Source organism: Eumetopias jubatus, unplaced genomic scaffold (genome assembly GCF_037043125.1).
Source record: "Eumetopias jubatus isolate StellerSeaLion01/CBP00866 unplaced genomic scaffold, mEumJub1_p1.0 scaffold_16, whole genome shotgun sequence".
NCBI lineage: Eukaryota > Metazoa > Chordata > Mammalia > Carnivora > Otariidae > Eumetopias > Eumetopias jubatus.
In genome coordinates, this window is record NW_028274822.1 from 20438999 (window position 1) to 20466997 (window position 27999).

A 27999-nucleotide genomic window follows, 5' to 3' on the forward strand; every position below is an offset into this window, starting at 1 on the left:
TGACACAGTGAGTCTGTATATGGGTGGGCGTGTGTGTCTGTGTGTGATTGTGCCTGAGTATGTGTGGGTGTACATGCATGTGTCTGTGTGGGTATATGAGTGTCTTTTTGTGAATGTGTGTGCATGTGCATCTTCTGTGCATAAGAAATTATAGATTTGTGGGAGAGGTACTCCTAATAATTGTTGAAGTATTAAATGTTATTTTATAATATTAAATTATTAGTATTAAATATTATGAAATAACTGTTAAAAGTTCATCCAAATTTTCCAGAATGCTTGCTCTACTGGGGGGGACACATCTGTCCATGTGGACTTGAATTAGAAGTTCGGTCAAGACCATCTTGGGTGAATTCAGCTCTGGCCAGATGGCTGGGTTTGCTGTCTTATGTCTTTGTCTCCTTCCCGCCCTGAGATGTCCTGTTTCCTCCTCTTTCCTCACTCACACCCATCGTCGCTTGCACGATTTGCCTCAGGGCTCATCCACGTCAAGAAGCCTCTTGTAGTTTTATTTTTCAGTGTTTTGAAATATAACATAACACTTTATAACTTACTGTGATAAGACGTGCTTTTCTTCCTGCCCACTCCTTCCCCTCTACACTAGGGAAGCCCTTTATAGGCTTTCAGCTGCAGGCCGAGGCTTGGCAGCGCCCTGCCTCCCAGGAAATGCAGCAAAGCCCACTGAGGCTGGAGCACCTGAAGACGCCACCCTGCCTACCCCTGGGCTCTAGCTGGTGCTCAGTGCTGCCGCCTCTGCCTCTCTCAGAGGCTCTTCACTGACTGCCTGGGCCTAGTCACCTTTTCTCCTTCATTCTGTAGTATTTCGACCTCCTGCTTGTCCCCCTACCACACTGTCCTGTCCTGTGGAATCAGAGATGCTCTGACTGCCGCCAGACACCTCATCATCCTTGGGGACTTTTCTCGTCCCCAGGATAGACCACGCCCCCAGCACACTGCCCCACCTTTTCTCTCACCACCTGTTCTCTCAGTTCTCCCCAGACAGAGGAACAAGTCATCCTAACATAAAGAGGTTGTAAATAGTTCTACATCTTAAATTTTGTAACCAGAGCCGTGGTGTGCCAATTCTCCCTTCCCAGAGGACCGCTGTTCTCTCTCTCTTCTGGAGGGTGAACCCTTTGAGCCTCAGACTTTCCTTAGATTTTCACCTTCTTTTGGCTACACATGGCTATTTGAGAAAGACCATGCTTGCAGCTCTGTGCAGCTGAAAAATGCAGGGATGGGGGAATAATTGGCTCAAAACTCGTGTCCACTCAAGTGCCCAGTAATGGCTGGTCAGTTTACATTGAGGGGTTCAGATGATGGGATTCAGACCACATTAGAGCCTCTTCCTCCCAAAAAAATGTCCCTACAGGGATTTCCTCACTTCTTTTTGTACTTAGTGGCTTTTTTTGGCAAATGTTACTTGATAAAATATTTTTCTTATATTATTTTTATGTAAGTAATATATATTCATTCATTCCATACCAGTTAGGAAATACGGATAAGTACTTGTAATAAGAACATCACGCAGACTTGCCATCCGTGGGTAATCACTCTGCACAGTTGTGTCCATCTGTATTTCTGTGGGACTCGATGTGCCTGTTCCATACCTGTGTGTATGTATTACATGGCATAATATTATGCCCGTTTCATTGTATTTTTAAGCTTCATTCATTTGTTCACATTATCAATCTTGTTGTTAATCCTCTAAGTACTTATTGAGTGGCTACTGTGGTGTACAAGTTTGGAAACTGACTAAGTTGGGGAAGTGGCTAAGTTTGGGAAATCGGTATTGGACAAAAGGGACATGAGCCCCGCACTCTGGAATTGACTGTCTAGAGAGGGAGACAGACACATAAATGAACATGTAACTAGCAATATTATGGAAGCATTCTGCAAGGAAAGAACAAGATGTTCTGACAGATAATACCTAGATGGAGGACTTAGCTTGGTGGGTGGGAAGAAATTCTCTAAGAAAATGAATTTTAATCTGAGCCTAGTGAAAAATTGGGTGGTAGGGCTTGTCAGGAAGAGGGACAGGGAGCCATTGTGAGTGCTTCTAATCGAAGAGTTAGATGGAATAGTATGGGATGATATTGGAAAGGTAGGAAGGGGCTGGATCATAGACCATGCCAAAGAGGTTTTTTTCTCTATGTAACAATATAACAAGAAGTCTTTGCTTACCAATCAGATTACATTTACGTTATCTTTTAAAATAGCCACTGTATTGATATACAATAATTTAATTAACTGAGTCCTTGTTATTGGACATTAGATTGTTTTTTGGTATTGCTTTTGTAACAGCACTGAATTCAACATATTTATACAAACATCACTGATCACTTGTATATTTACTTCCTTCCTTAAGATAAATTTTTAAAAGTGGAATTGGTAACTCAAAGTATATCCATTTTTCAGGTTTTTGATAATGTGCTCTCTGACTCCCAGGGTTCTGCTGGATCAGTCATCTCTCTCAGCAACAACAGCCTCATCTGCAGCTGCCTCTGCTCTAGAAGTCAAGTTTTTGCTCACTTTCAGTCCTTCAGTCCTGATATTTCTGATCTGCTCATAGTCTTATTTTTTCCTCTTCATTACTAGGGATTTTAATAGTTAGAAATCCCTTGTTATTATTGTTTTTTTAAAGAATTTATTTATTTGAGAGAGCAAGAGAGAGTACATGAGAGGGGGGAGGGTTAGAGGGAGAAGCAGGCTCCTCGCTGAGCAGGGAGCCTGATGCGGGACTTGATCCAGGGACTCCAGGATTATGACCTGAGCCGAAGGCAGTCGCTTAACCAACTGAGCCACCCAAGTGCCCCTCCTTTGTTATTATTTTAATAAAATCTAAGAAGGGAGAGATGATAAACACATGTGCTCAGGTTCCCTTTTTGGACTGGGAATCCCATTTAAATCCAAGTTTATGTGTAATTCAGGAAGCTTGGTGTGAGGTAGGGATCTAACATTGTAGTTGTCTCACTTTATTGAGAAGTCTGGCCTTTCTTCATGAATTTGAAGTGCCTATTATCCTAGACTGAGTTTTTATGTTGGAAATCTCTTCCAGTGGTGTATCTGCCTATTTGGGCTCCAATGCCCTACTGCTTTACACATTGCACATTGGTCACACATTTTAATTGGAGATATTGTTGATCCGTCTCTGAGCTTTCACTTCATTGTGTTCTAGCCAGACATAATTAAGTGCCAGCTATCATCACAGGATCCAGGTATCAATGGTACTGCTGCTTTTAATCCAGTTTTATGTCCTTTAGTTGTGTCTGTTTATTTATATCATCCCCAAAATAAATGTTACCATCCTAAATAGGCTGGCAAGTTAACTCAGATTGCTCAGGTACAGTACATTATCCAATTGGCCTTGTGGTCTGATAGTTAGACCGGAACAATGTATTTGTTTCCACTGTACTCTGTTTCTGTATTTCCAAATGCAGCAAATAATTGCTGATTAGCTACTCAGTGTTATATGTGAGAAAGCAACAGATTTGTTCCCTTCGTGGGAACTTCTTGGTTAATTGTAGACTCTCTGCAGTGATGTGCAAACACCACTCAATACTATCTCAGATTCTCTGTACATAGCTCGATTCAAGCCTCTATTTTTTAATGTGTTCTTTCATAAAAGAGTCTTCAAACTATAGCAGTATCTGACGAATATCTTTGTATTCTCAAAATTTCTTATCTTCGGTAAATAAATCTTTTCCTTCACAGCAAGGAGTTTTACAATGACCATTTCAGCTTTAAAAAAAGTCCAAGCCGCCTCAATTTAATTGATTCATCAAATAGTTTTGTGTGTTTATGATGTACCGGGAAATGTTTCCAATGCTGGGTATGTGGGTAATGCCCAGAACAGACTGTCCCCGATCTCCTCTAGCTTACTAATTGAAGATACAGATAATAAACACATAAACAAGTAAATAAACAATTTAATAAGGGAGGGACAAGTACTCTGAAAAGTGTAGAATGTGACAATGGATAGTTATAGAGTGATGGGAGTCAGGAAGGGCATCTTTGAACCTGTGATATTTTACCAGGTACTTGAATTTGGTGAGTGTTTGAGCCATGGTTAGCCTATTTCTAGTCTGGTCCTAATCAGTGCTTTATTATGAAGTTCTTAAACTGGGGTGATTTATGCAGGGATATACTATCTTGCACTGCAAATATAAGACCACTGCCTATTTTGGAATCCATTAAATCACAGGGTGAATTGATTCCATTTATGATAAATGGTCACCCAAGCTTGAACAACCCATTTAAACACATCACCTGTGTTTCTAAACCACACAGACAGCATCATCCATACCAAAAACATTCATCTCTTTTTAGGCATTCTACATGCTTCATTTTATTTAGTCTTCAAGATTACTCTTGGAGAAAATTATCTATTACATTTTGTAAGTGATTAAACTGAGATCCAGAGAAGTTAAGAAACTTGTTCAAAATCACTCATTTGAGTCTTATTGTCTTGGAAGCACAGGCTCCCGTCCTCCCATCACCACCACAAAATCTGTTCATTGGAGTGATTAAATAAGTGTGTGTTGGGGGGAGTAAGTGTGTATGTGCATGTGCATATATGTGTGTGTGTGTGTGTGAAATACATGTGTGTGCATACAATATGTATTTAGAAATGAAGAGTTATTAAATTTGCCTGACCATTTACATTGATTTTAGTCATTTTCACAGTTACTATATTACAGTGTTTTCCACTTTCCAGTGTTTTGAGGCATAGTAACAAATACTTTTTTTCTGTGGCTCCCTTTCTATCCTAGCAGGGTTTTTTTTTTCCCCCTCTCCAGAAGGGAGACGTATTCACTCATATAAATATCTCTATCCTTTAAAACAACAACAACCTTAAAGTTTTTAAAACTTTTAAAAATATCACTGGAAGATTTCTGCTTAACTCTACCAAAATTATATACTCTTCTTTCTATTTTTGCCATATCTTTATCACCTTCATTTTCATCTCTGACATTCGTCTCACATCTCATGTGTTTCTAGCTTCCTCACTAATGATGGGCTGATATGGAAATACGTCTTCAGAAATTCCTCCATTTTCTAAACATTGAAGATTATCTTGTTTTATATACTCACCGTGATCCCTAAAATTTAACAAGAATGTATTGATAGAAAGGATGCAAAAAGTAGGTTCTTTTGGAAAACTGCGTCAATAAACTGTCCTTGGACAGTCATCGTAATGGCAGACGTATTCTGGTCAGTGATTTGTAGTTTTGTAAAGTAATGATGTAATAAAACTCATGGATATGGCTGTTCTAATGAAAGGAAAAACTATGAAAATGAATCAAAAATAAATACCTAAATCTAGCAGCTGAAATAAATCAGCATGGACGTTGAGATAAATGAACATAAAGACAGTCTAACATGATAACTCTTATGCTTTTGTATTGTTTGATACTCAGCAACTTGAGAAACTAGGAGTTTGTTTTGGAAAAACTCCCAATAGCCTTTACGCAATTGTCCAGCCTGGATTATTTTTATTCCCATATTTGTTGTCATCAGGATGTTATGATTCATATCGCTTCCTAACTTGTAGAGTATTGTATAGAGACGGGTTTTTCTCAGGAACATACCTGGCCTGTGATATGTGCCTACACTTGTTTGGAGTGCATATTAGCTTTATCTCCATTACGCAAGGAACATCTTTATTATCAATTTATCAAATGTGAAGTACATTTCCTGTGTGAGACTTAAGTGCTTGACTCTTGAAACATCACAGCGAAAAGATCACTGTGTGTGAAGATTTTTGCTCCATTTTTTAAGTTATTATGCAGCATAGATGCTGAAGGATAAGAAGGGGCAAAATCCACATCTTGTCTCTGGTTTCCCTACTCCGGTAGTTCTTCTTCTTCTTTTTTTTTTTTTAAGATTTTATTTATTTATTTGACAGAGAGAGACACAGTGAGAGAGGGAACACAAGCAGGGGGAGTGGGAGAGGGAGAAGCAGGCTTCCCGCCGAGCAGGGAGCCCGATGCGGGGCTCCATCCCAGGACCCCCGGGATCATGACCTGAGCCGAAGGCAGACGCTTAATGACTGGGTATTTCTTCATCTTAGTGGCACATCAGAATCACCTGTGGAGTCTTGAAAACTTTTTTTTTTTAAAGATTTTATTTATTTTATCTTAGAGAAAGTGGAAGAGGGCAGAGGTCTCAAGCAGATTCTCAGCTGAGCATGGAGCCAGAAGCAGGGCTCAGTCCCACAACCCAGTGTTGATCTGTGCTGAAACCAAGAGTCAGAGGCTTAACAGACTGAGCCGCCCAGGCGCTCCATGAGTCTTGAAAACTCTTGAACCCAGACTACAACCAAGTTAAATAGAATCTCTGGGGTGAGGTTCTAACATGAGTAGATTTTAAATCTCCCCAGATAGGGACGCCTGGGTGGCTCAGTCTGTTAAGCGTCTGCCTTCGGCTCGGGTCATGATCCCAGGGTCCTGAGAGCAAGTCCTGCATTGGGCTCCTTGCTCAGCAGGGAACCTGCTTCTCCATCTCCCTCTACTGCTCCCCCTGCTTGTGCACACTCTCTCTCTCTCTGACAAATAAATAAATAAAATCTTTAAAAAAAAAAAAGAAGCTTTAATCTTCCCAGGTAATTCCGATATAAAACCAGCACTTTAGTCCAGTGGTTCTCAAATGTGAGTTGTCAGAATCATCTGGTGAGCTTCTTAAAACACATCCCTTGGCCACCCTGTGTTTCTCAGTAGGTCTCGCTGTAGACTGAGGATCTGTAGTTCTAGAAGATTCCCGGGTGATGCTGATATTGCTGACATCCCGAGATTACACTTTAAGGACTGTTGTTTTTTTTTTTAAGATTTTATTTATTTATTTGAGAGAGAGAGAATGAGAGACAGAGAGCACGAGGGGAAAGAGGGTCAGAGGGAGAAGCAGACTCCCTGCTGAGCAGGGAGCCCGATGTGGGACTCGATCCCGGGACTCCAGGATCATGACCTGAGCCGAAGGCAGTCGCTTAACCCACTGAGCCACCCAGGTGCCCTAAGGACTGTTGCCTTAGTCTTTTCCCCCCTTCTTTTCCACCTATGCCATTTCACTTTGTTTTCGAGGTCCAGGTGAAATCTCCTTGTGTATGAAAATGTTACAAAATTATTCTAGTCACACTGATTTCTGTTATACTTTTTATGTAGTAACTAATTACCTACTGCCTATGGCATCTCCTGAACCGCCTTTATTTATTTATATTTTTTAATGTTCACGTGTTTGTTTTATCACCCCCACTATACATGCATCCTGTGTGCTGGAGAGAGAGATCCACGTTTTCCTGTGCTTCTTCACATTTACTCTGCTCCCGGCTTGGTGCCATAGACATGGCAGAGACTGACTGACTGGATGGATGGATGGATGGTTGCAGTAGATTAATTGTGGATTAATTACCTGACAGTTTCCTTTTTTCTGTTTCATGTTTATCAGATCTGAAGTCCCTTTAGAAATCGTTGACTCTCTATGTCCTCCTGGGGCTCGCCATTTACTTATTTGTAATATAAGGAGGCTGGGCTAATTCCTATGGTTACAGAAAAATAACATCTTGCAGGGAAAAGAGCATAGGATTTGGAGTCAGGCCTGCAGAAAGCCTGCACATTTATACAGAATGGGTGATCAGAAACAAGTTACCCAAACAATTTGAGCTTTGCCGGCCTTATTTCTTTAATATGCATAAGAGTAAAAGTCATCAAAAAAAAGATGTATGGAAAGCACCTGGCAAAGGTCTTGACATTTGCTAGGCACTCAAAATTATGAACTCTCTTGCTTCCATCAAAATTCTAACATCTATTTCCCCAAACCATGCACTTTGGTGTTGGCTTACTTCAAACCATCAGGTGGACTTTTAGGAAATACGTTTTAAACTTCAATTTTATGACTCTTTATTTAATGCCTTAGTTTCCTACTAGGGATCAGAGCTGGTGTGTTACTGTCCTTTGTAGGCCAAAGCTCCACCTGTCAGCCTCCCACCCAGCTACCTTCCAGTCCCAGCCCCTGCTATTCTGGTGTATCCCTCAAACAACTCTGACCTGCCAGTGCGGCCCGCTGACAAGTCCACCCTGGGCATGATGCTTTGCTGTTTTAAGTCTCATGTTCCAGATCTGTGAAATTTGTGCTTGGTGTGGCCATGCTGTAGAGGAAGCATTGGCTCTGGACCGGGAGGACCCCACTCTGAACCTGAGTTCTGCCATGAACAAGATGTTGGGCACTTAAGCTCTTTGGATCTCAGTCTTTAGCTATAAAAATGGTACTTGGACCAGAAAATCATAACCAACTGTCTTTAAGTCTTAAAATCCTTGCCAAACACTGAGCTAAGTACATATTAATATCTCATTTCAGAACCTGTGAAGAAGAGACTGTGATTCTAGCATACAGATGAGGAAATTGGGTGCAGAGAGGTTAAGTAACTGAGGTCACGTAGCTACTGAGTGGCTAGGATTTGTACCTGAGAACTTAAACTCTTTCCTTCCTTATTATCAGCCATTGCATTATTTCCTAGAATTATGAGAGTGCTCCCAGATTTAAAATATTATGATCATATGAGATTGTTTCTTCCAACAACTAATACATGATAGGCAAGATGTGTATCATTTACCACTAGCATAGAGAACAAGAAATTTAGGCTTCAGTGAGAAAATTGAGGCTAAAAATGCCATGAACTATAAAGAATTGATGGTGCTTATTTTCATGGAGTTTATAATCAAGAGATTGCACAAGAACGACAAACTTGTAATCAATATCATGGGTGTCTTTAACAAGGTTCTTTAATGAAGTTATTTTATGAACTTTGCATCTGTCTATGTAAAATCGAACATAGTTCAGCTGTTAAATTTCAGAAGCTCACGTAGACTACTCCACTTTTATGCACTTTTCCAGGTGTGTCTGTAATTTCAGAGATAATAGGGACTCTCAACTGGCTGCATTCTGTGTTCTAATAGAGTGACTGAAACAACGAGCTTACTGCCAAGGAATGATGTAGGTGGTGGGTTGATCAGAAGCATTAAGCATGTGGTTAATAAATGTGCTACGTATGTAATCTCTGCACATTTTTTTTCAACTTTAGAATAAAGAACTAAAAACCAAGGTGGCGCTTTGGTCTGAAACGCCTAGGACAACAGTATCTAAGGCTGTCTCTACAAGGTAAGGTTTTCCTTCCCCCACCGCCATCTGCCTTCACAGCTTCTGTTGGACATTCATTCATGAATGTTGACGTTTATCCCACTTGAGAAATATTCCAATCTATTAATACTTATGTAGTAATCATTGGTTTACTGTTTCCCAGTTCTTGAGAAGAAGACCTGTGTTATTTGTTCATCATTGAGCCTAACATAGAAATACTTACTGAATAAATGAGTGAATAAATTTTAATTTTAATGAGTGAATAAAATTTAATTTTTAATCTTTTCTTGCTTTGTGCCATAAAATAAGCCTAGTCTTGCTTCAACACTTTCTCCAAGCAGCACACATCATTTCTTCTCTGTTGTCCTTGTTTCTCCATTTACTCCTGTGTTCTATAGCATTGATGAGCATATTAATTATAAATTGTTTGTATTTATTTAAATGTCCACATCTGTATCTCAAACCAGGTAGATTGTCAATGTCAAGAAGGCAGGAATAGTTCCGTGTATTTCACTTTATTTCCTGCATTGCTAAGGGCAAGTGTCTTCAGTAACTACCTAATAATGACTGAATCAAGCAATGACAATGGCCCACGACAGCAATCAAAATGATGGTTGAAACCATCAAAGTCACTTTCTAATGGTGACAGAATCTGAAATGACAAGTTGTAAAAAAAAAAAAAAAGACCTCTGGGCTCAAATCTTATTTCCATAATACTCTATGAAATTATCACTTAAAAGAAAACATAGTCTGTAATTACATGAATCATTTAAAAAGTGATTAAAAACTTCCTGTTCTAGCAGCTTTTGAATTTCCCAGTCTAGTCCCTCTAGGGCAAAAGCCTGTTTTCTGCAACTCACCTCAGCACAGTGCCTGAGGTAGAAAATCAGGCCTGCTGTGATCAGCCTCAGTTCAGGAAATCAGGTAGATCCATCTTCCTCTTCAGAATTCCCTGCAGCCTTGCTTCACTTTGCTAACGATGTATGTAATTAGAGATGAGATGAAGCCATTCTGAATCAAGGCTTCTAGAATCCTTGGGCTCCCAGAGGCTAAGTTATCAACTTTTTGGCCACTGGCCCTGCAGCTTCCAATAAAGAAAAGAAACTAAGCCCCAGAAAGATTAAAGGAGGAAGTGAATACCCACGATTCAGAAGCAGTGAGAGTAGTCACTTAAGTGGGGGAAGAAATGGAAGAGTCCAGAATAGAAGGGCAAGCATGACTTCCCAAGGGAAAGGAAGGGGATTGCTTTGTTGTTCCCTTACCAGATACCAGTCCCCTTAGGGTGGTAGGGCATAGTGGCCCTCCTCAGCTGTTTTGATCCTGTAGGGAGTGCAGCCAGAGTGGAGTAGAGGAGGGAGAGTCTGGTTGTCTCTAGATTGTAACTACTCCAGTGTGGAATGCAGAAACTCTAGCCCGTGCAGAGGGAAGGTGCTGGAGAGAATGACTTCTACCGCCAATTCTTTAGCTGTAGTAAATTAATTGTTCAGGTCTTTTAGTTTTAAAGATAGTTTTTCTTCCTATGACTTGGTAGATCTCATCTTTGTAAGATAAAATATGGCCAATTGGCTGCTTTGAGAATGTAAGCAGTAGTATGATTAGGGAAGTCTGGGTTCGCCCATAGGCAATGGAATTATAACTCAAGGGAGAGACTGGATTAGAAAAGTAGCTGGTAAAGGGGAAAATAATCATGTACATTTAAAGATTAATCCAGGCAAATTTCTTTAATCACCCATAAAATGTAGCTCTATATCTCTAAGTACTACAAAGCAAGGTGTTTCCCTTGAGCATTAGAACATAGAGATATTTCTTGAACACCGGAAGAAGTGTTTGCTGGAGATTCGGGGTCATGTTCTTAGACAACAACAACAGAACACACATAGAAGCCTGTGTGTGTGTGTGTACACTTACATATACATACATGTATATTTTATTTTTTTTTAAAGATTTTATTTATTTATTTGAGAGAATGAGAGAGAGCATGAAAGGGAAGAGGGTCAGAGGGAGAAGCAGACTCCCTGCCGAGCAGGGAGCCCGATGAGGGACTCGATCCCGGGACTCCGGGATCATGACCTGAGCCGAAGGCAGTCGCTTAACCAACTGAGCCACCCAGGCGCCCCATACATGTATATTTTAAATACGAGAATCACACATTGAGGAGAGAAGTTCAGACTGAGAAGCCCACAGAACTACAGTGTCCTAGCAGAAGGGTTGATTTGCTTCCTGTCTCCAAGTCACTCCAGTGCACGTCTTCACTCTGTGGAATGGCAGACACAGGCTCTCTCTCTCCCCTCCCCTCACTCTTCCTCACTCTTGTCCTACTACAACTAGTTGAATTGACATAAGTTTGAAGCTTCCACATGTGATTCTAGTATGTCTCATGGGAAATTAGAGTCAACCAATTAACCACCGTCTCTCTTAGGTTAAAGCAATTAGTGCAAACTGGGTAGTAGAGCGGTGGTGGAGATGGTAATCATGGTGATACAGCACTTACGTTACGAAAATTTAATGTGCTCAATTTCAATAATGGTATGGTCTTTTCTACAGTGAATTGAAGACTGTCGACACTACGCCCTATTTGATGTTGATTAGGCTCCGGAAATGAGCTGACTGGCTGAAGATCTGAATGAGAAAGATTGCTACGTGGGTCTTATTTATTCCTTGAAACACAGCCTAAACTTGCATGTTGAAATGGCTCAATGCCAGCATTCAATGTATACATCAACAGCTTTGCAGGAAGACGACATTCCAGAAAATCAAACGAATATATATTCAAGGGAAGGAACTCTTTCTTCAGAACTTAATGAACTGGGTGAAGAGACCAGGGGCTTTCAATGGAAAATGAGTTTTGCTTTAAATTTAAAGATCTGAATCTTTCTTGCAGATTTTTGCTGAAGGGAGTGGTTTAAGGTTGTTGACAGTGACTTTTTGATAGTGGTTTTTATGTATATAAATGGAAGAGTGTATGTGTAAATGATATATTTTAAAGTTCACTTTGGATAATAAAAAAAATATCTAACATGAATTTATAAATTCACCTCCTGACCCAGTGTTCATGGGAGAGTTACTGTATTATGGGCGGGAGAAGGAGTAGGTTCTGTTTAGCTAATTCCTCAACCCACATAACCCTCCAAAGCTGAGAATCATGGCGTCTCACCACACCTGAGGAACCCATTATTCTTCAGTTGGGATTGAAAATTGGTTGCTAGAGACAACCCACAAATAAGCACAAAGAAATGGAGCTTGTGGCTCTCTCTGGCTTCGTGACTAATTTTCTTAGATTCATTATATTATCTGCGACGATCTTTGGAGAGAATAGAAACACAATGCTATCAGCTCACACCTTCATAAACATGCTGTCTGCAGCCAGGAAGACTCTGACTTCATGAATTGGAATTAAATGTCCAGTGCTTTGGTGAGAGCGTATTTACATTTTGATATGGGCATTCATCACAGGTGGAGTCTGGGATTGCTGTGAGGAAAACCAGACTCTGATTTGCAGAAATGCAAACATGTTGACCCTCCAGAAGAGAACACACTTCAACTAAAGGAATAATGGGCAGCCTTAGCCCCAATGAAGGCTGAATTACTTGTAAGCCTTTTGATGGTCCTCTCAGGTGTAGGACTGTAAACATTTTCTCAGGAAAGATGCTGGAAACCTTTCAATGTGGAATGTGAAATAGCAGTGTTATCTATGAAATATTTAAAAATACATACAAATGAGATAAGTAATGTATTTATAAATTCATCAAAGTACTGTAATCCTTGGGGCACCTGGGTGGCTCAGTCGGTTAAGCATCTGCTTTTGGCTTGGGTCATGATCTCAGGGTCCTGGGATTGAGTCCCGCATCAGGCTCCCCGCTCAGCGGGGAGTCTGCTTCTTCCTCTGTCCTCTGCCTCCTCCCCACTGCTCATACTGTCTCTCCCTCTCTCTCAAATAAGTAAAATATTTTTTAAAAAGTACTGTAATCCTTGAAATGTTGTGTAATTGTATGTGTGCATTTCATGCTTCACGTTTTTATTGCTTGCTAGTTTTTCAAATGTAGTTATCAAATAACATCTATGGCACAGTTCCTATACCAGGAACAATTCTAAGTACTTTACCTGTGTTAATTACTTTAATCTTCCCAACAGGCCTCAAAAGTAGGTCATATTATTACGCCCATCTTCTAGGGGTGGATACTGTGAGGTCCAGGACTTTTCCCTGCTGCTAATGATGGAGCAAGGATTGGGACCTCTGACTTGGCTATCAATAGTCCTTCTGTCTGCTCACTTGGTGGTCTGAGATATTTCCACAATTTAGAAATACCTCTTTTCGTTCCTTTTAAAACACAGCTTCCTTGTTGGCTATGTGCATTATCCCATGAATGACACTCAGAAATAACCCTGACTCATAAAGTAAATATTTTGCTACAATGAAGTTGGCCTTTCACCTGTTGGATTACCCTCGTGCAAACTTAATTCAGAAAAACTTCCCTGCTAAAACTCTTCAAATTCTACATTTATTATCATGACCCTTATGCCACATGGAAGATTTTTTGGTAGTATATTTTCGGCACATTTGTAGAGAGATTGGGATCATGAACTCTGTCAAGCATTTGCAGTGTGGTAGGCAAATTCGCCTTTCACCTGGAGACTACTTAGGGTTCATTTTACACCCCAATCACCATGCAGGTTGGTAATAAATGTGAGAGTTTGGAATGGATCCATCTAACTGAGCTAACAACTAGAATGATTCCCATTAGAATAATGTATTCTAGAGTCAAAAGTGGGAAGACACTGTTGGATTTAATTTAGGTTTAACTCTGCTCACTTTTGAATATGGAAGTATACTGGACATGATACAGCTAGGACCAGGTCATGTGCTCTCCACATTCACCCTGGAATTGCCTTTGGATTTCCTGAGAATAAGAACAAGCAGTTTCAGAAGCTTAAGAAGGTCCGGACTCTTCAAATACAAAAGTATGTTTTTAGTAGCATCAGCAATATCATTTATTTGTCATATGTGGATCATGTCCTATATCTTTATTGTTTCAGCTTTTATGATTTGGAATGTTTTTTGAATAAATATTTCTGAGCGATGAAACAAATGATCATAGTGGAGAATAAAAAGCATTAACCTAAAAGTAGTACCACAAGAGAAATACAGGAAAAGAAACACCAGTTTAGTTGTAGTCTAAATAATTGTCCTTATAATTATACTAATCAAGATATTAAATAAGAAGGTCTGAGGTGGACCTTGAAGTGAATACAGGAAGGTGGAAAATAAAAAGAAACTTTGTTTCACTTTGATTACATACTATTACAAATTATCATTAAGAAATGTTTAAGCAACAACAAAATGTCTAAACAATTGGTATAATACATATATCTTTTGAAGAATTGCTTATGGTATGCCTTACAATAAAGAAATTTATATCATTTTATTTTTTATTTTTACATGAAAATTATTATGCATAAGGGAATTAAGTCATTTTTATTTGATTGTTCATGACAATATAACCCATAGTAAATGGATTGTTTTTGCCAGTGAACAGATACTTAGATAGCTCCCTGAATTTTCCGTTAATTTTCCCTGGATCCAAATTAATGGAAAAAGTAATCTATTAAGTTTTTATTCTGAATTTGAAAAAATAATGGCATTATTATAAAATTAAGAACAAACACATCTCTCAAACATTTTATTTCTTTATTTTGAAAATATTTACCTCTCCTCTGAGCTGGGAATAATTATAGAATCCTATCAATATTGAAGTAGGAACCCAATCCATCAGGAACTGAAAATTCCTCACTAATGTTAGCATTATCATTCCCGCCCCCCACTTCCTCCCTTCTGTACTTCCTTCCTTCTTTTATTTTTTTAGTGGGAAATATTCAAGATGCAATAAAGATTTAAATAACATATTTAATTGCTGAAGTATATACTTATAAGTGTTAAAAATTGAACTAGAATTACAGAAAGTTGGGATTTATCCTAAGCATGCAAGATTGTTTTATCATTCGAAAATCAATGTAATTAACCATATATACATAATAAAGAAAAGCCATATAATTGTTTTAGTAAGTGAAGGAAAGTATTTGATAAAATTCACTCATTCATAATAAAAACTCAGCAATCTGGGAATACGAAATTTTATCATTCTGATAAAGAGCATTTACAAAAAAGCCTTCAATCAATATAACTAATGATGAAAGACTAATGCTAAGATGCTTGCTCTCACCACTTAAACATTTACTGTAAGTCCTAGCCATTAGAATGTCAAGAAAAAGAAAAAGGAAGAAAAGGCATACAGATTGGAAAGGAAAAGTAAAACTGTCTAATGTTGTTCATATAATTGTTGATGCAGAAAACTTCAATGAATCTACCAAACAGCTACTAGAACTAATGAGTAAAATCAACAAGGTCACAGATCACAAAGTTAAAATAGAAAACCCAACATAACAGTTTGGTATTGGTGAAAACATAGACAAATATATAAGTGAATGGAAAGGAGAATCCATAAATAGAGCCATCTATGTGATTGATTTTTGACAAAGGTGTCAAGGCCATCAAAAGGACACAGGAAATTCTTCTAAATAGTGCTGAAAATACTACAAGTTTTGTATGTGAAAAAAAATTAGCATCAATTCTTATCTCACACAATATATAATAATTCACCTGAAATGGACAATATACCTAAATGTAAAGCTAAAACTATAAAATGTCTAGAAGATAAGGTAAGCAAGATACTTAAATAGCACACAAAGAGCACACCATAAAAGAAAAAAATTGATAATTGGACTTGATTAAAATTCAAATACTTTGCTTTTTGAAAGATACCACTACACAAATTTTTTTTTAAATTTTTTATTATGTTAATCACCATATATTACATCATTAGTTTTTTGGTGCAGTGTTCCATGATTCATTGTTTGTTCATAACACCCAGTGCTCCATGCAGAACGTGCCCTCCTCAATACCCATCACCAGGCTAACCCATCCCCCTCTCCCCTCCCCTCTAGAACCCTCAGTTTGTTTTTCAGAGTCCATCATCTCTCATGGTTCGTCTCCCCCTCTGACATACTCCCCTTTTCTTCCTCTCCTGTTATCTTCTTCTTTTTTTTTTCTTAAAATATGTTGCGTTATTTGTTTCAGAAGTACAGATCTGTGATTCAACAGTCTTGCACAATTCACAGCGCTCACCGTAGCACATACCCTCCCCAATGTCTATCACCCAGCCACCCCATCCCTCCCACCCCCAACCACTCCAGTAACACTCAGTTTGTTTCCTGAGATTAAGAATTCCTCATATCAGTGAGGTCATGTGATACATGTCTTTCTCTGATTGACTTATTTCACTCAGCATAACGCCCTCCAGTTCCATCCACGTCGTTGCAAATGGCAAGATCTCATTCCTTTTGATGGCTGCATAATATTCCATTGTGTATATATACCACCTCTTCTTTATCCATTCATCTGTCGATGGACATCTTGGCTCTTTCCACAGTTTGGCTATTGTGGACATTGCTGCTCTAAACATTGGGGTGCACGTACCCCTTCGGATCCCTACATTTGTATCTTTGTGGTAAATACCCAGTAGTGCAATTGCTGGATCGAACGAACGGTAGCTCTAATTTCAACTGTTTGAGGAACCTCCATACTGTTTTCCAGAGTGGTTGCACCAGCTTGCATTCCCACCAACAGTTGAAAGATACCACTACACAAATTTTAAAAAGCAACTTACAGAATGGGTGAAAATATTCACATGTATAGGATTTGTAGTCCGAATATATAAAGAACTTTTAAAACATAATGAGAAGACAAACCAATAAAAAATACTGGCAAAAATGTCTGGAGAGTCACTTCATAAAACAAGATAGACAAATTACAAATACACACATGAAAAGATGCTTCATCCATTTAGTTATCAGGGGAATGCAAATGAAAATCCCTAAGAAATAAGCACCGAACACACCTAATTAGAATAGCTAAAATAAAAAGCCTGGCCTTACTGAGTGTGTGGAACAACCAAATCATAGGCTAAAGGTGAGAATACAAATATGGTATAAGCACTTTGGGAAACAGGTTGTTTCTTTAAAAGTTAAATATACACCTGCCACATGACCTAGCCACTCCATTCTTCAGTTTGTTGCTGCTGTTGTTTTGTTTTTTTACCAAGAGAAACAACAGCTTCTGTCCACATAACAATGTGTATCTGAATTTTCATGGCAACTTTGTTTGTAATAGCCAAAAACTGAAAACAAAACAGATGTCCATCAACAGGTGAACAGGTAAACAAAATGCGGTACATCCATACTTGAGGATATAACTCAATAAAAAGAAACAAAAAGCACAAACAAATATATACAACAATGGATAATCATTATCCGTAGTGAAAGAATCTAGAGGAAAAAGAGAGGACATAATGTGTGATTCCACAGGGTCAGAGAGCAAATCAGTATTTGCCTGGGGACACGAGAAGAGAGAAGAGTGCATGGGAGTACAGAGAAACATAGGGAGGGAACAGAAATGTCCAGTGTGTTGATATTGGTGATGGCATGGATGTGTTCCATGACAAAATCAATACCTTGTACAGTTTAAATATTTACTTCAATAAAGTAGTAAAAAAATTTTTTAAGTTAACACTATGTTATTCTCTAGCCACCCAATCAGGTTCTCACATAAGATTCATTCATTTTTTTTTTTTTTGTCTTTCAACAAATATTTATTGAGTGCCCTCTATTTGCCAGGCACTGTTCTAAATGCCAGGGGTATGATGGTGGAGAAAGAAAAGGGAATGCGTGTGTCAGGGGAGAATGAAAAAGGGAAAGTCTCTATCTTCATGTAAATATATTCTAGGGACAAAAAACAGATAATAAAGTCAGAGACGTCCCACGGACTGTGAAGAAAAATAAAGCCAAACACAGGGGTCAGGAGTTACCAGGGGGGAAGGGTTGTGGTTGCAATTTTAAACTGGGTGATCATTTTAAACGTGGTAACTATGGATTGGTAATTTAAAGAGGATAGTCACTTTATTTTTTTTAAGATTTTATTTATTCATTTGTCAAAGAGAAAGCACAAGCGGGGGGGCAGGGGGCAGCAGGCAGAGGGAGAAGCAGACTCCCCGCTGAGCAAGGAGTCCGATGTGGGACTCGATCCCAGGACCCCGGGATCATGACCTGAGCCGAAGGCAGATGCTTAACTGACTGAGCCACCCAGGCGCCCCAGGATAGTTATTTTAAATAAGACCTCACTCTTTAAAGGTAACATTTAAGCATAGACAGAAAGAAGGCTAGGAAAGTGACCAAAGGTGGTGTTATTTGGTGGAGGAGGGGTCCAGGAAGAGGCAGGCACAGGTGAGCGGGCTCCAGAGGACAGGCAGACCAGGTGTGTCCCCGAAGAGCCGGGACATCAGTGCAGCTGGACTGGCAGGTGAAGAATAAGTCCTAATATTGTCTAAACCATTTTCCATGCAACATATTCTTTTACGTTTCCTTTGTATAAATCATTCCTTTTATTTGAATAATAAATTATCCTTCCAGTTCTTTGAATTCTGAGCAGTGGTAAGCTAATGACTTCTAGGAATCTGTATCTCGGTTCCTGTTTGTCTATTTTCCTAACATACTGACAAAGCCCATGTTTTCTGGAAGGTACAGTGAAGGGAAAACTGCTCTTAAAAGGTTCAGCTGAGTGGTCTTGATTTCGACTTTACGCGCTTTTTTTTTTAAGATTTTTTTTATTTTTATTTATTTGACAGAGAGACACAGCGAGAGAGGGAACACAAGCAGGGGGAGTGGGAGAGGGAGAAGCAGGCTTCCCACTGAGCAGGGAGCCCGATGTGGGGCTCGATCCCAGGACCCTGGGATCATGACCTGAGCCGAAGGCAGACACTTAATGACTGAGCCACCCAGGCGTCCCTTGACTTTACACTCTGCCTAGAGGACTCATGAGGAACTGCTTTTGGAAGTCAAGTGAGGAGAGGGTCCAGGAAGTTAGGTAATGTGTATTCATAATCCAATAATTAACTAGCACGACTCCAAATCCTCCTTCTGCTTCATTTTTTTCATCAGTGAATGAGTCATGATATAAATTTCTCTGGAGAATCAAGCAAACAGATTGAAGTTGTCCGCTATCAACCTCACTGCTGCTTTTTTTTTTTTTTTAATCTTTTTGGTAAGGAAGAGTCATTTTCTCAGAGACCTACAAAAATGATTTAAAGCTTTGATAATTTCAACAATCTGATTATTATCAAAAAACATTTCTAATACCTATACTATCACCTTAGTCAAATTATAATTTGCGTGTTGGCTTTGTAAAGCATAATATAAGTCACCTAAATGAGTTTCTAACAGAAGAGCAATGCTTACGGTCTTAGAATTAGAATTTTATTTATTTTTTAAAAAGATTTCTTTATCTGAGAGCGAGAGATAGAATGAGCAGGGGAAGTGGCAGAGCAAAAGGGGAAGGAGACTCCCCACTGAGCAAGGAACCTAATGTGGGGCTCCATCCCAGGACACTGGTCATGACCGGAGCAAAAACCAAGTGTGGGACACTTAACCAACTGAGCCACCCAGGCGCCCCTAGAATTAGAATTTTATATTAGAAATGAAATTGTCCTTGGTATGAGAGAGTGAATAATCCAAATAGCTTACAGACAGTTTTTTAAAAGAGCTCTCTTTTCCTCATTAAAGACAATGAATGTCAAGATCAACTTTCCCTCCCTCAATATGGAGCATGCTATGACTGTTTAAAAATCCTATAAAACCCCATTAGGAAAAGCAAGTCCTTAATGACTTGTCATAAATTTTTTTTAAGATTTTATTTATTTATTTGACAGAGAGAGAGAGACAGTGAGAGAGGGAACACAGCAGGGGGAGTGGGAGAGGGAGAAGCAGGCTTCCCGCTGAGCAGGGAGACAGATGTGGGGCTCGATCCCAGGACTCTGGGATCATGACCTGAGCTGAAGGCAGATGCCCAATGACTGAGCCACCCAGGTGACGCTCTTGTCATAAATTATTTAAGAGGAACCCAGGGGGCAAAGGTTCTGTCTATGTGAAACTGCATTATTGCTACCAGGGAGTAAAGTTGAAAGCACGGTGCCAAGGATTTATTTGCTTGCAGTGGGAGAGTTGTTTATCTTTAAATTAAAAACTCATCATTATCTTGGCAAAGACTATCTAAGTAACATATGGAGTGACAGCAACTCTGGGAAAAAGGCAGCCTTTGCAAAGGAATATTTAAAAGGAAGCTGTATGGTTGTGGTCTTGAATTGGCCTTGAACATCAGTCCTTTCACCAGTCTGGGACTAAGGAAGTTACCATCACTTGCCTCAGCATTTTATTATGGGGAAGAAAAAGGTTATAATATACTGAGGTGCTTATGTATCATAGAATATTTTAACATGTGAACTGCTAATTTTATACATGTATCCTTCAAAATTATTGGAATATTTTCCTTGCACAGTCCAGTCTTTAAGCCAATAATAAATGAAAAATTTTAGAGAGATGGATAAAAATCACTTGCCTAATCCAAATCACTTATTTCCTAGTTCCTAAGGGACACCATTTTAAATGTGAAACAAGTTCCACGTTGAAACCAATTTAGCATTCAACTTCAGCACAGAAACAGGTTTGCTTTGAGCACACAAAATAATTGATAAAAATGCATTTTTATTCTTGAAAAATGTGCAGAAACAATCACTGAATACAATTCGCCACCATAGTATTCAACCCAGACACCACAAAAATCATTGGATGCTATGATTTCTGAAGCCACTAGAACTTTGGTACAACAAAATAATGATCCAGCAGTGTTTGTCAGGCACCACAGTCTACTCAGGGGCACATAGAATAAAAACTCTATGTTTAAGGTTTTAATTTACATTCATAGCACTAGACAAAACAGATCTGTGGAGATGACAGACAAAACAATCAAAAGTGCTTAGCCTAAAAATGAGAATAATATCACTTAAAGGTAGACTGTTGGAATACAGTGAAGCACTTCAGTGTTACGTTAGAACATTGTCTATTTTTAACACATTAAGCAAGATAACTTATTTCTCTTAGGTAATTTCAGATGCAGTCAGTATCTTTTACAAGGCGATGGACACAAAAGCCCTACTTGTACAAGGAGGATTTGATCATGTTGTAATATACTATCTAGAATGCAATTGGACTCCTTGGAAGAAATACCAGATGACATACAAAGTGAAATAGAACTCATATTTTTCAATAACTTCAGATATATTAAACATTTTCAATCAAATACAATGACCTCAAGTTGCTAACCATTGATTGCTTCCAATACCCACTATTAAAATTAGTGTTTTGCCCCTGCTATGTCATTTCTCCTTATAAGTGGTTTAAATTACTGTAATTTTTTATTATTCTTAGCTTGTGATAATAGTGCCTGTTTATGAAATGGAACATAATTTACAAACCAATTTCTTAGATTCTCCTTTGAGCCTGACATGAACCCCATGGGGCACACAAGGTTTATACACTCCAAATGAGAAGAAGCCACCAAGATACTTAATGACATACTCATGGTCCCCAAATTGTTCTTTTTGGCCACTTTCCTTCCTATAAATACTAAGCTTCCTCTCAAAGAGCATTTGGAAAAATAACCTGGAGAATAAAAAAGTAACTATAAGAATATGTTAATACTTTACTAAGGACAGACACCATTTTGATGTTCCAGCAGACATATGGACAAGAGCCATTGATTAAATAAGGAATCCATTAGGTTAAAGACAGACATGCTTGCTTCTACAAAATTTGCTAATGATGCTTAAAGACTAAATCAGCTGAGGGATATTAGCCATGATTTCCATGACCTGTTGGAAAGAAAAGGAACTGGGAAACAAATTCAAATGACTCAATCCAAAGATGATTCCTTTGTATATTTTTTTCTTCAAAAGCTGACACCCTTTTAAATAACCCCACCATTTTGTTGCTAATGTTTTTGCTTGTTTTTTGTTCTCTGTATATAGGAAGCTAGAAAATATCTCAACCACACACTGTTGGTAAAAGGAGATCTGCTGAGAAGCATCTTTGTGATTCTACTCCTTGAAAAATTAGTCAAAGTGCAATTTATGAGAAAATTAAATTCAGATGGAGCAAACAAAATGTTTCAAAGTCTTCCACATTTTGCTGACACTAATGAAATATTTGGTGTTTAAATGTTTTTATTAGCTTAGTTCTAAGGGTATAAACTTCCACTTGATAGATAAAAATGATGGATAAAAATTAGCCTTGGATCTAGTTACAAAAACTCTTCTTGTTACTAATTCTTTTTCGTTTTCTACTTAAAAATCAACCTCAAAATACATGGTCTTCTCTGTGTTCTGCAATACTTAAGAACACTATTCAGACTACGTTGAACTCTAGCCTCTCTTTATAGTTCTTCCTTAATAATGTCATCATGATTGGGTCTCCACCCAAGAATTCTAAGGCAATAAATTCCTAAAATTCCCTAGATTTCTAACAATGATTTTTATCAGTCCTACTTTATGAGACAAATATCTTCATGGGTTTATAAAACATTGAAACAATAGTCATCTCAGAGAATACTCTATTTCTACTTGCCATGTTTAAGATCTCAGCACTCTCCCCAGAAATGTTTATATTAATATTGGTCAAAGAGCAAGAAGAAAATACAGTTTTTGGTGAATTTTCATACAGCTTTTGCAAATATAGACAGCATCTTGGCATCTTTAAAGATAAAATATTCATATACACTAGCCTTTTTTTGATGCTTTAGAGCTTGGTGGTACAGGGTGAAAAACTTTTCCATCCCTTTGGCTAACATCAGCTCTCAGATCTCTCTTTCAAAGAGTTAAGCATCTTAGGAAACCAAAAACTTCAGTATTATCTCTTTACAGTTTAAGTTTGAGATTATAACTCCAAGATTCTTTATGGATGAGAATTTTCCCTCAGTGTTTTAGTATGGTACACACTGAGGAAAGCATATGTACCCTTTCTTAAAGTGAACAGAGATACAGAACAGTGAATAATTTTGTGTCATGGACACCGGTTCCAGGTTTCCACTATACCTAGTTATTCACTATTACACATATTGCTTCTCTTTCTAGCTGATGAGTGTATATATGAGCTTCATTAGATTTGTTGATTTCCAGTCGATTCAATTTATAGTTTATAGCATATTTTGGCTGTTGTTAATCTATTGTTTGATATAGCCACGTACTTCTCTATGGTCAAGCTTCTCTTTCTTACAAAGGAGATAAGAAAGGTCTGATTAAAACTCTTGCCCAGCTGATTTTACCTGTACAGGTTGGCAGAGAATAACGTATGCTAGAAGCATAACAAAGACACCCACTGATACATAGAATGGACCATCTGGTGAAAAACAACAGATGAAATATTTACTTTAGAAAATGCTGGTTTTGAATTTTTTGCAATGTATACCTGATACTATGGAAATGATAGCAAATCAACTCAAGTGGTAACTTGCAAGAATTCTAAAACTTGTGTTGAGACCCACAAGCTCAATTCTTAGCATTTTGCATTTTCTCTGCCAATTCATGACTTGCGACCCTCCTCATACCAAGACAAACATGTTTTCTCAGCTATTTTTTGATACATTTTTCAAAGGGCTTTTCTTTTTTTGTATCAAAAGGTAACCTTGTACCTACTCACAGTTGAATCTCAAGCAATGCCCACTCCCACTCTGTGAGAAGCTTGGGGCGCCTGGGTGGCTCAGTCGGTTAAGCGACCGCCTTCAGCTCAGGTCATGATCCTGGGGTCCTGGGATGGAGCCCCACATCGGGCTCCCTACTCGGCGGGAGGCCTGCTTCCCCCTCCCCCGCTCCCACTGCTTATGTTCCTGCTCTCGCTCTGTGTGTGTCTCTCGCTCTGTCAATTAAATAAATAGAATCTTTAAAAAAAAAAGAGAGAGAGAGATGCTTAGGAAACCAGGAGACGGTGGTAATCACCTAATAACATCCTGTCCCCTTGCTGAAGATATCAGAATGCCTTTAGCTGCATTAGTGTCTCGGCGAGGGCTTCCTCAAAGATGATATAATAGGAAATGAGCTATGTGGTTAGAGACAAATTTGGTCATAGAAGTATTTGAGGCACTGTTAGAGCAATGTAAACATCAAACTAGTGTAAGCACTCCAGAAATGATTTCTATATCGGAAAGGAATTTCATGCACATTTTAAATATTTCCCCCAAATACAATATGGTTTACCAAAACATTTGGGAGGTAACAAGTAACAGGATACATCTTGGCTAAAATACATGCTGTTTTGGGTTAAAGGAGGTATGCAATTCTTTAAAGCAGTCTGTATACTTCATGTTCCCAAATCAATTTGAGACTGTAAAATGAATTATATAATAATTAATTCTGAAATAATAAGTGAAGGAATTTCCAGGAACGGTGACATAGAATTTGGGATCAGATGTCAAACTTGACAGAGAAAATATTTTCTTAGATCAAGTATTTATTTATAAGTAGAATACTGTTTTAAATTAGTTTTCTTGTCTTCTTTAAATTTCATTCCTCTTGAGATTGTTGCCCAATAATTGTTATTTTTATAGGCAGAGTTCTATAATTATAGGCATCACCCTCTGCTTCATGCTACAGCTATCAAATAATGATCTTAAAATAGACCCTGAAATAAATGCTCGTTGAATAACTAGCAATGACAAAATCTTGGCAAAAGTCAGTCAATCATATAACTGGAAAAAGAGTAGAAACAAAAAAAACCCAAATCCAAAATAGAATACCTTTAGGATTTCATAAAGGCTAAACATTCTGTAGCATGGGAATGCCAGAGACATCACAATTTGAATCCAAAGGAGAGTTGGTAAAATAACCATAGAAGTTTACCAAATTTTGCCACAGCAATGATTATATTGTTTCTGCTCACTTTTCTTTCAGTCAAAACATCTTAGGTGTTAGCTAATAGATTTCTATCTTCATGGCTCAGGCACTGAAGTCATGAAGCACATCGTAGAGAAAAACAGCAGTGGAGGGAATACCCAAGCATGATGGATCCTAGAGGCTGGCATTATGCTTCCGAAGTCAGAGGATCCAAGCAGTTCACACTGAGAATTTTGCAAGAACATTTTAGACAATCCCTTGGATCTGTGTTCCTAATATGGATTCTATACCAGATGTAGACTGTAGAGAGAGGTTTGGGGGGATGGATAGGGGGGCTGAGATTTAGGGTTTCTAATGTTCGTAATTTAAAAATATGCCTAGAGTATGGAAGAATGAAGTTTAATTGGCAAAATTTTATAGGAAGAACCATCTTATCATGATAAAAAGAGAAAACTTGAAGCATGATGCCTTTGTTAATGATAAAACTGAAATATTTAAATAATAGTTTAATAGGAGTTGCTTATGCTTATCAAAAACTAAGATAAAAAATGTAACATCACTTTAGACAAAATAATAAGAATAAGCGAATGGAAAATCCTTTTGTAATGATTTTTAAAAAGAAAAGGCAGTTTTATATGAAAAAATAAAGTGATTAACCAAATTTTTAGAGAGAAAAGACACAGCTCCACTCCTGCCCTAGCCCCAAATATAGTTCAAATGTGGGTATTCTGCCTTAGGCAAATGAAAACAAACGTGAAATACGCTGTAATATGGCATGAGGTATCATCAAATTTTATGTGATGAATGACATGAAAACTCAAGAGTGACCATAAAATCAATCCATCATCCTGAAGTTGATCTACAAAGTGACACACCTGTATTTCTGCAATTGATTCAAAGTCAGGGGTGGGTATGGAGGGTAGAAGTGTCATTTAGTTTCCAGTGTTTTTGTAAATTAAAAAGAAACCCACAATTATTCATAACTTTTTGTTTTCATATCACTGACATATTTTATCTAAAAACAATTAAGCTAAACAGTTTTTCTTGACTGCATTTTTAAAGACATAGTTAATAAATGACAATCTTTAATTTCTCCTTGTGACCATTTACTAAGAAAATGAAATGTGAAACTGAACACTGAACTGATTTCCAAAATTTTGTTTGGAAAGGGAAACCTCTGGAGACTCTCTTAATCCCAACTGATAATGTCAACTTCTAACTGGTTCAAGTGAAATTTGACTAAATGATTCTTCCAGACATCTGTAACAGACACATTTAATTTCATTTGTCCAAATGCCATATTTTCATACTTTCATTTTTCTCCTAGGGCATTTCTCTTGTACTTTGTTGTTTACAGTCCGGTTCTTGTCTATCTGCCATTTATTAAGAATATAAAAATGACATTAATATACAATCTCCCCCATTTTAACAGAAGTCTGACTCACAATCTCATAACCTTACCAGTACTTGAGTCACCCTAGGACAGCTTATTGGGTGTACATAGTAATGTCATTACTAATGATCCATTTAGAATTCTTTATTGTATCCTCAATTTTAGCTAATATGTTCTCCCAGTGCAAAACTAAAAGTACAAATCAAACTCTATATAAGAAGTAAATCCAATCTTTAAAAAAAAAATTGTCTTTCTATATTCTCCCTTTAGTGGCCTATCCCTTTTCCCCATGTGACATGGTCATTTTTGTTCTGATTTAAAACTCACTGATATCATCTTGAATACTTTCTTATATACTCATGTTCTTCATAAAAAACAACAACAACAACAACAACAAATTGAGCATCCATGACCATGAGATCACATTAGGAAATCTCTGATCTTGTTTGGAGGGCGCCTCAGAGACAACTGGTCAATTCTTTTGAACACTGTTGATATTCTGGTCTCTCAAAATAGATTTTTCTGGAAGAAAAAGAAAAACATGCCATTATGCATGGTCTACTCACAACAATTTTGTGGTTTGTCGCTGTTTTTTGGAAGTAATATTTGGGTGGGGTTTTTGATGATCAGTTCCTACGTAGGGTCTAGCAACCACATTTCTTCTCTGCTGGTTTTTCCCCATCTAGCTTTCCAGAGTCTCCACCATTGACAGTGTCGGGGACCTGTGTCTTCTCTACACACTGTTCCATTCGCTTCATGATTAAGTCCAGGAGGGTTTCCACAGCTTTCTCCACATTCTGGCCAGTCGCGGCACTCGTTTCAAAATATGGTATGCTTGCATCAAAGAGAGGACACATATTTTTGAGAGGAAGAAATCAGAAAAGACACAACAAGATGTACAAATGAGTAACACAGGCAAAAACATGGCTGGCTGAGAGGTGGTGAAATAATCACGGTTTTGCCCACTGAGTTGGAAAGCATCTTGTTTTTTCACAGTGAGTAAAAATTGATGGGCTGCTTTCTCGTATGAGTATAACCGATTTTATGGACAGGGAAACGGATACAGGAGGTACTTAGGAATTTGAAGCTAAGGCATTATCATCATTTCACACAAAACAAATTAAGAGGGTAGAAATACCTAAACTAGTGATAAATCTTACCATTAAAATATCACTTCCCTTCTAATCAATTATCTGGAAATTCGACTTAGAAATTAAGCAGGCACTGAATAGGAGATACATGTAAATAAATAGTCTATATATGGAATCAAAAGTTACACATTTTTAAAGCTCTCAAGGAAAAGTCTTCCATAAGAAATTGGCAGGTATGATGAAACTGCTTTAAATTTAAAGTCTGTGTTGGAAGTCAACTTATCATTGTAGGGGGGGTATTTAATTTTTTTTTTTTTTTTAATCTGCCACTTAGGCTCAGCTAGGATGAGGATTGCAGTATCATGTCCTGGTCAGGTGTTACTTCTTAGAGTTTTACAGCTCATAGTGGAAAGGCAGTAAACTATCATGTTGAAGATCATGAGCTCTGATCTCAGACTGCCTGGGTTGAATTCAAGCTCTGCTACTTACCAGCCAAATGGCCTCCCATCAGTTACTTAATCCTTCTATGCCTCAACTCTTCATATATAAAATGGGATGACTCTAG

General features: G+C 38.1%; 2 protein-coding genes across 3 annotated transcripts in view; one reads left to right on the forward strand and one right to left on the reverse strand.

The window, feature by feature from the left end:
• Positions 1–11853, forward strand: part of CCDC68 (coiled-coil domain containing 68) — a 34056-nt gene extending 22203 nt beyond the window's left edge. The window contains exons 9-10 of the mRNA XM_028103003.2: positions 9071–9147; positions 11671–11853. Of these exons, the coding sequence (XP_027958804.1) occupies positions 9071–9147; positions 11671–11728 (135 nt within the window). The 3' untranslated portion in view covers positions 11729–11853. The remainder of the gene's footprint in view (positions 1–9070; positions 9148–11670) is intronic.
• A 13731-nt stretch (positions 11854–25584) lies between these two features.
• RAB27B (RAB27B, member RAS oncogene family) overlaps positions 25585–27999 on the reverse strand; it is a 110329-nt gene continuing 107914 nt past the window's right edge. For both annotated transcript variants that reach the window (XM_028102953.2, XM_028102952.2), the window contains exon 6: positions 25585–27177. In XM_028102953.2, the coding sequence (XP_027958754.1) occupies positions 26988–27177 (190 nt within the window). In that variant the 3' untranslated portion in view covers positions 25585–26987. The remainder of the gene's footprint in view (positions 27178–27999) is intronic.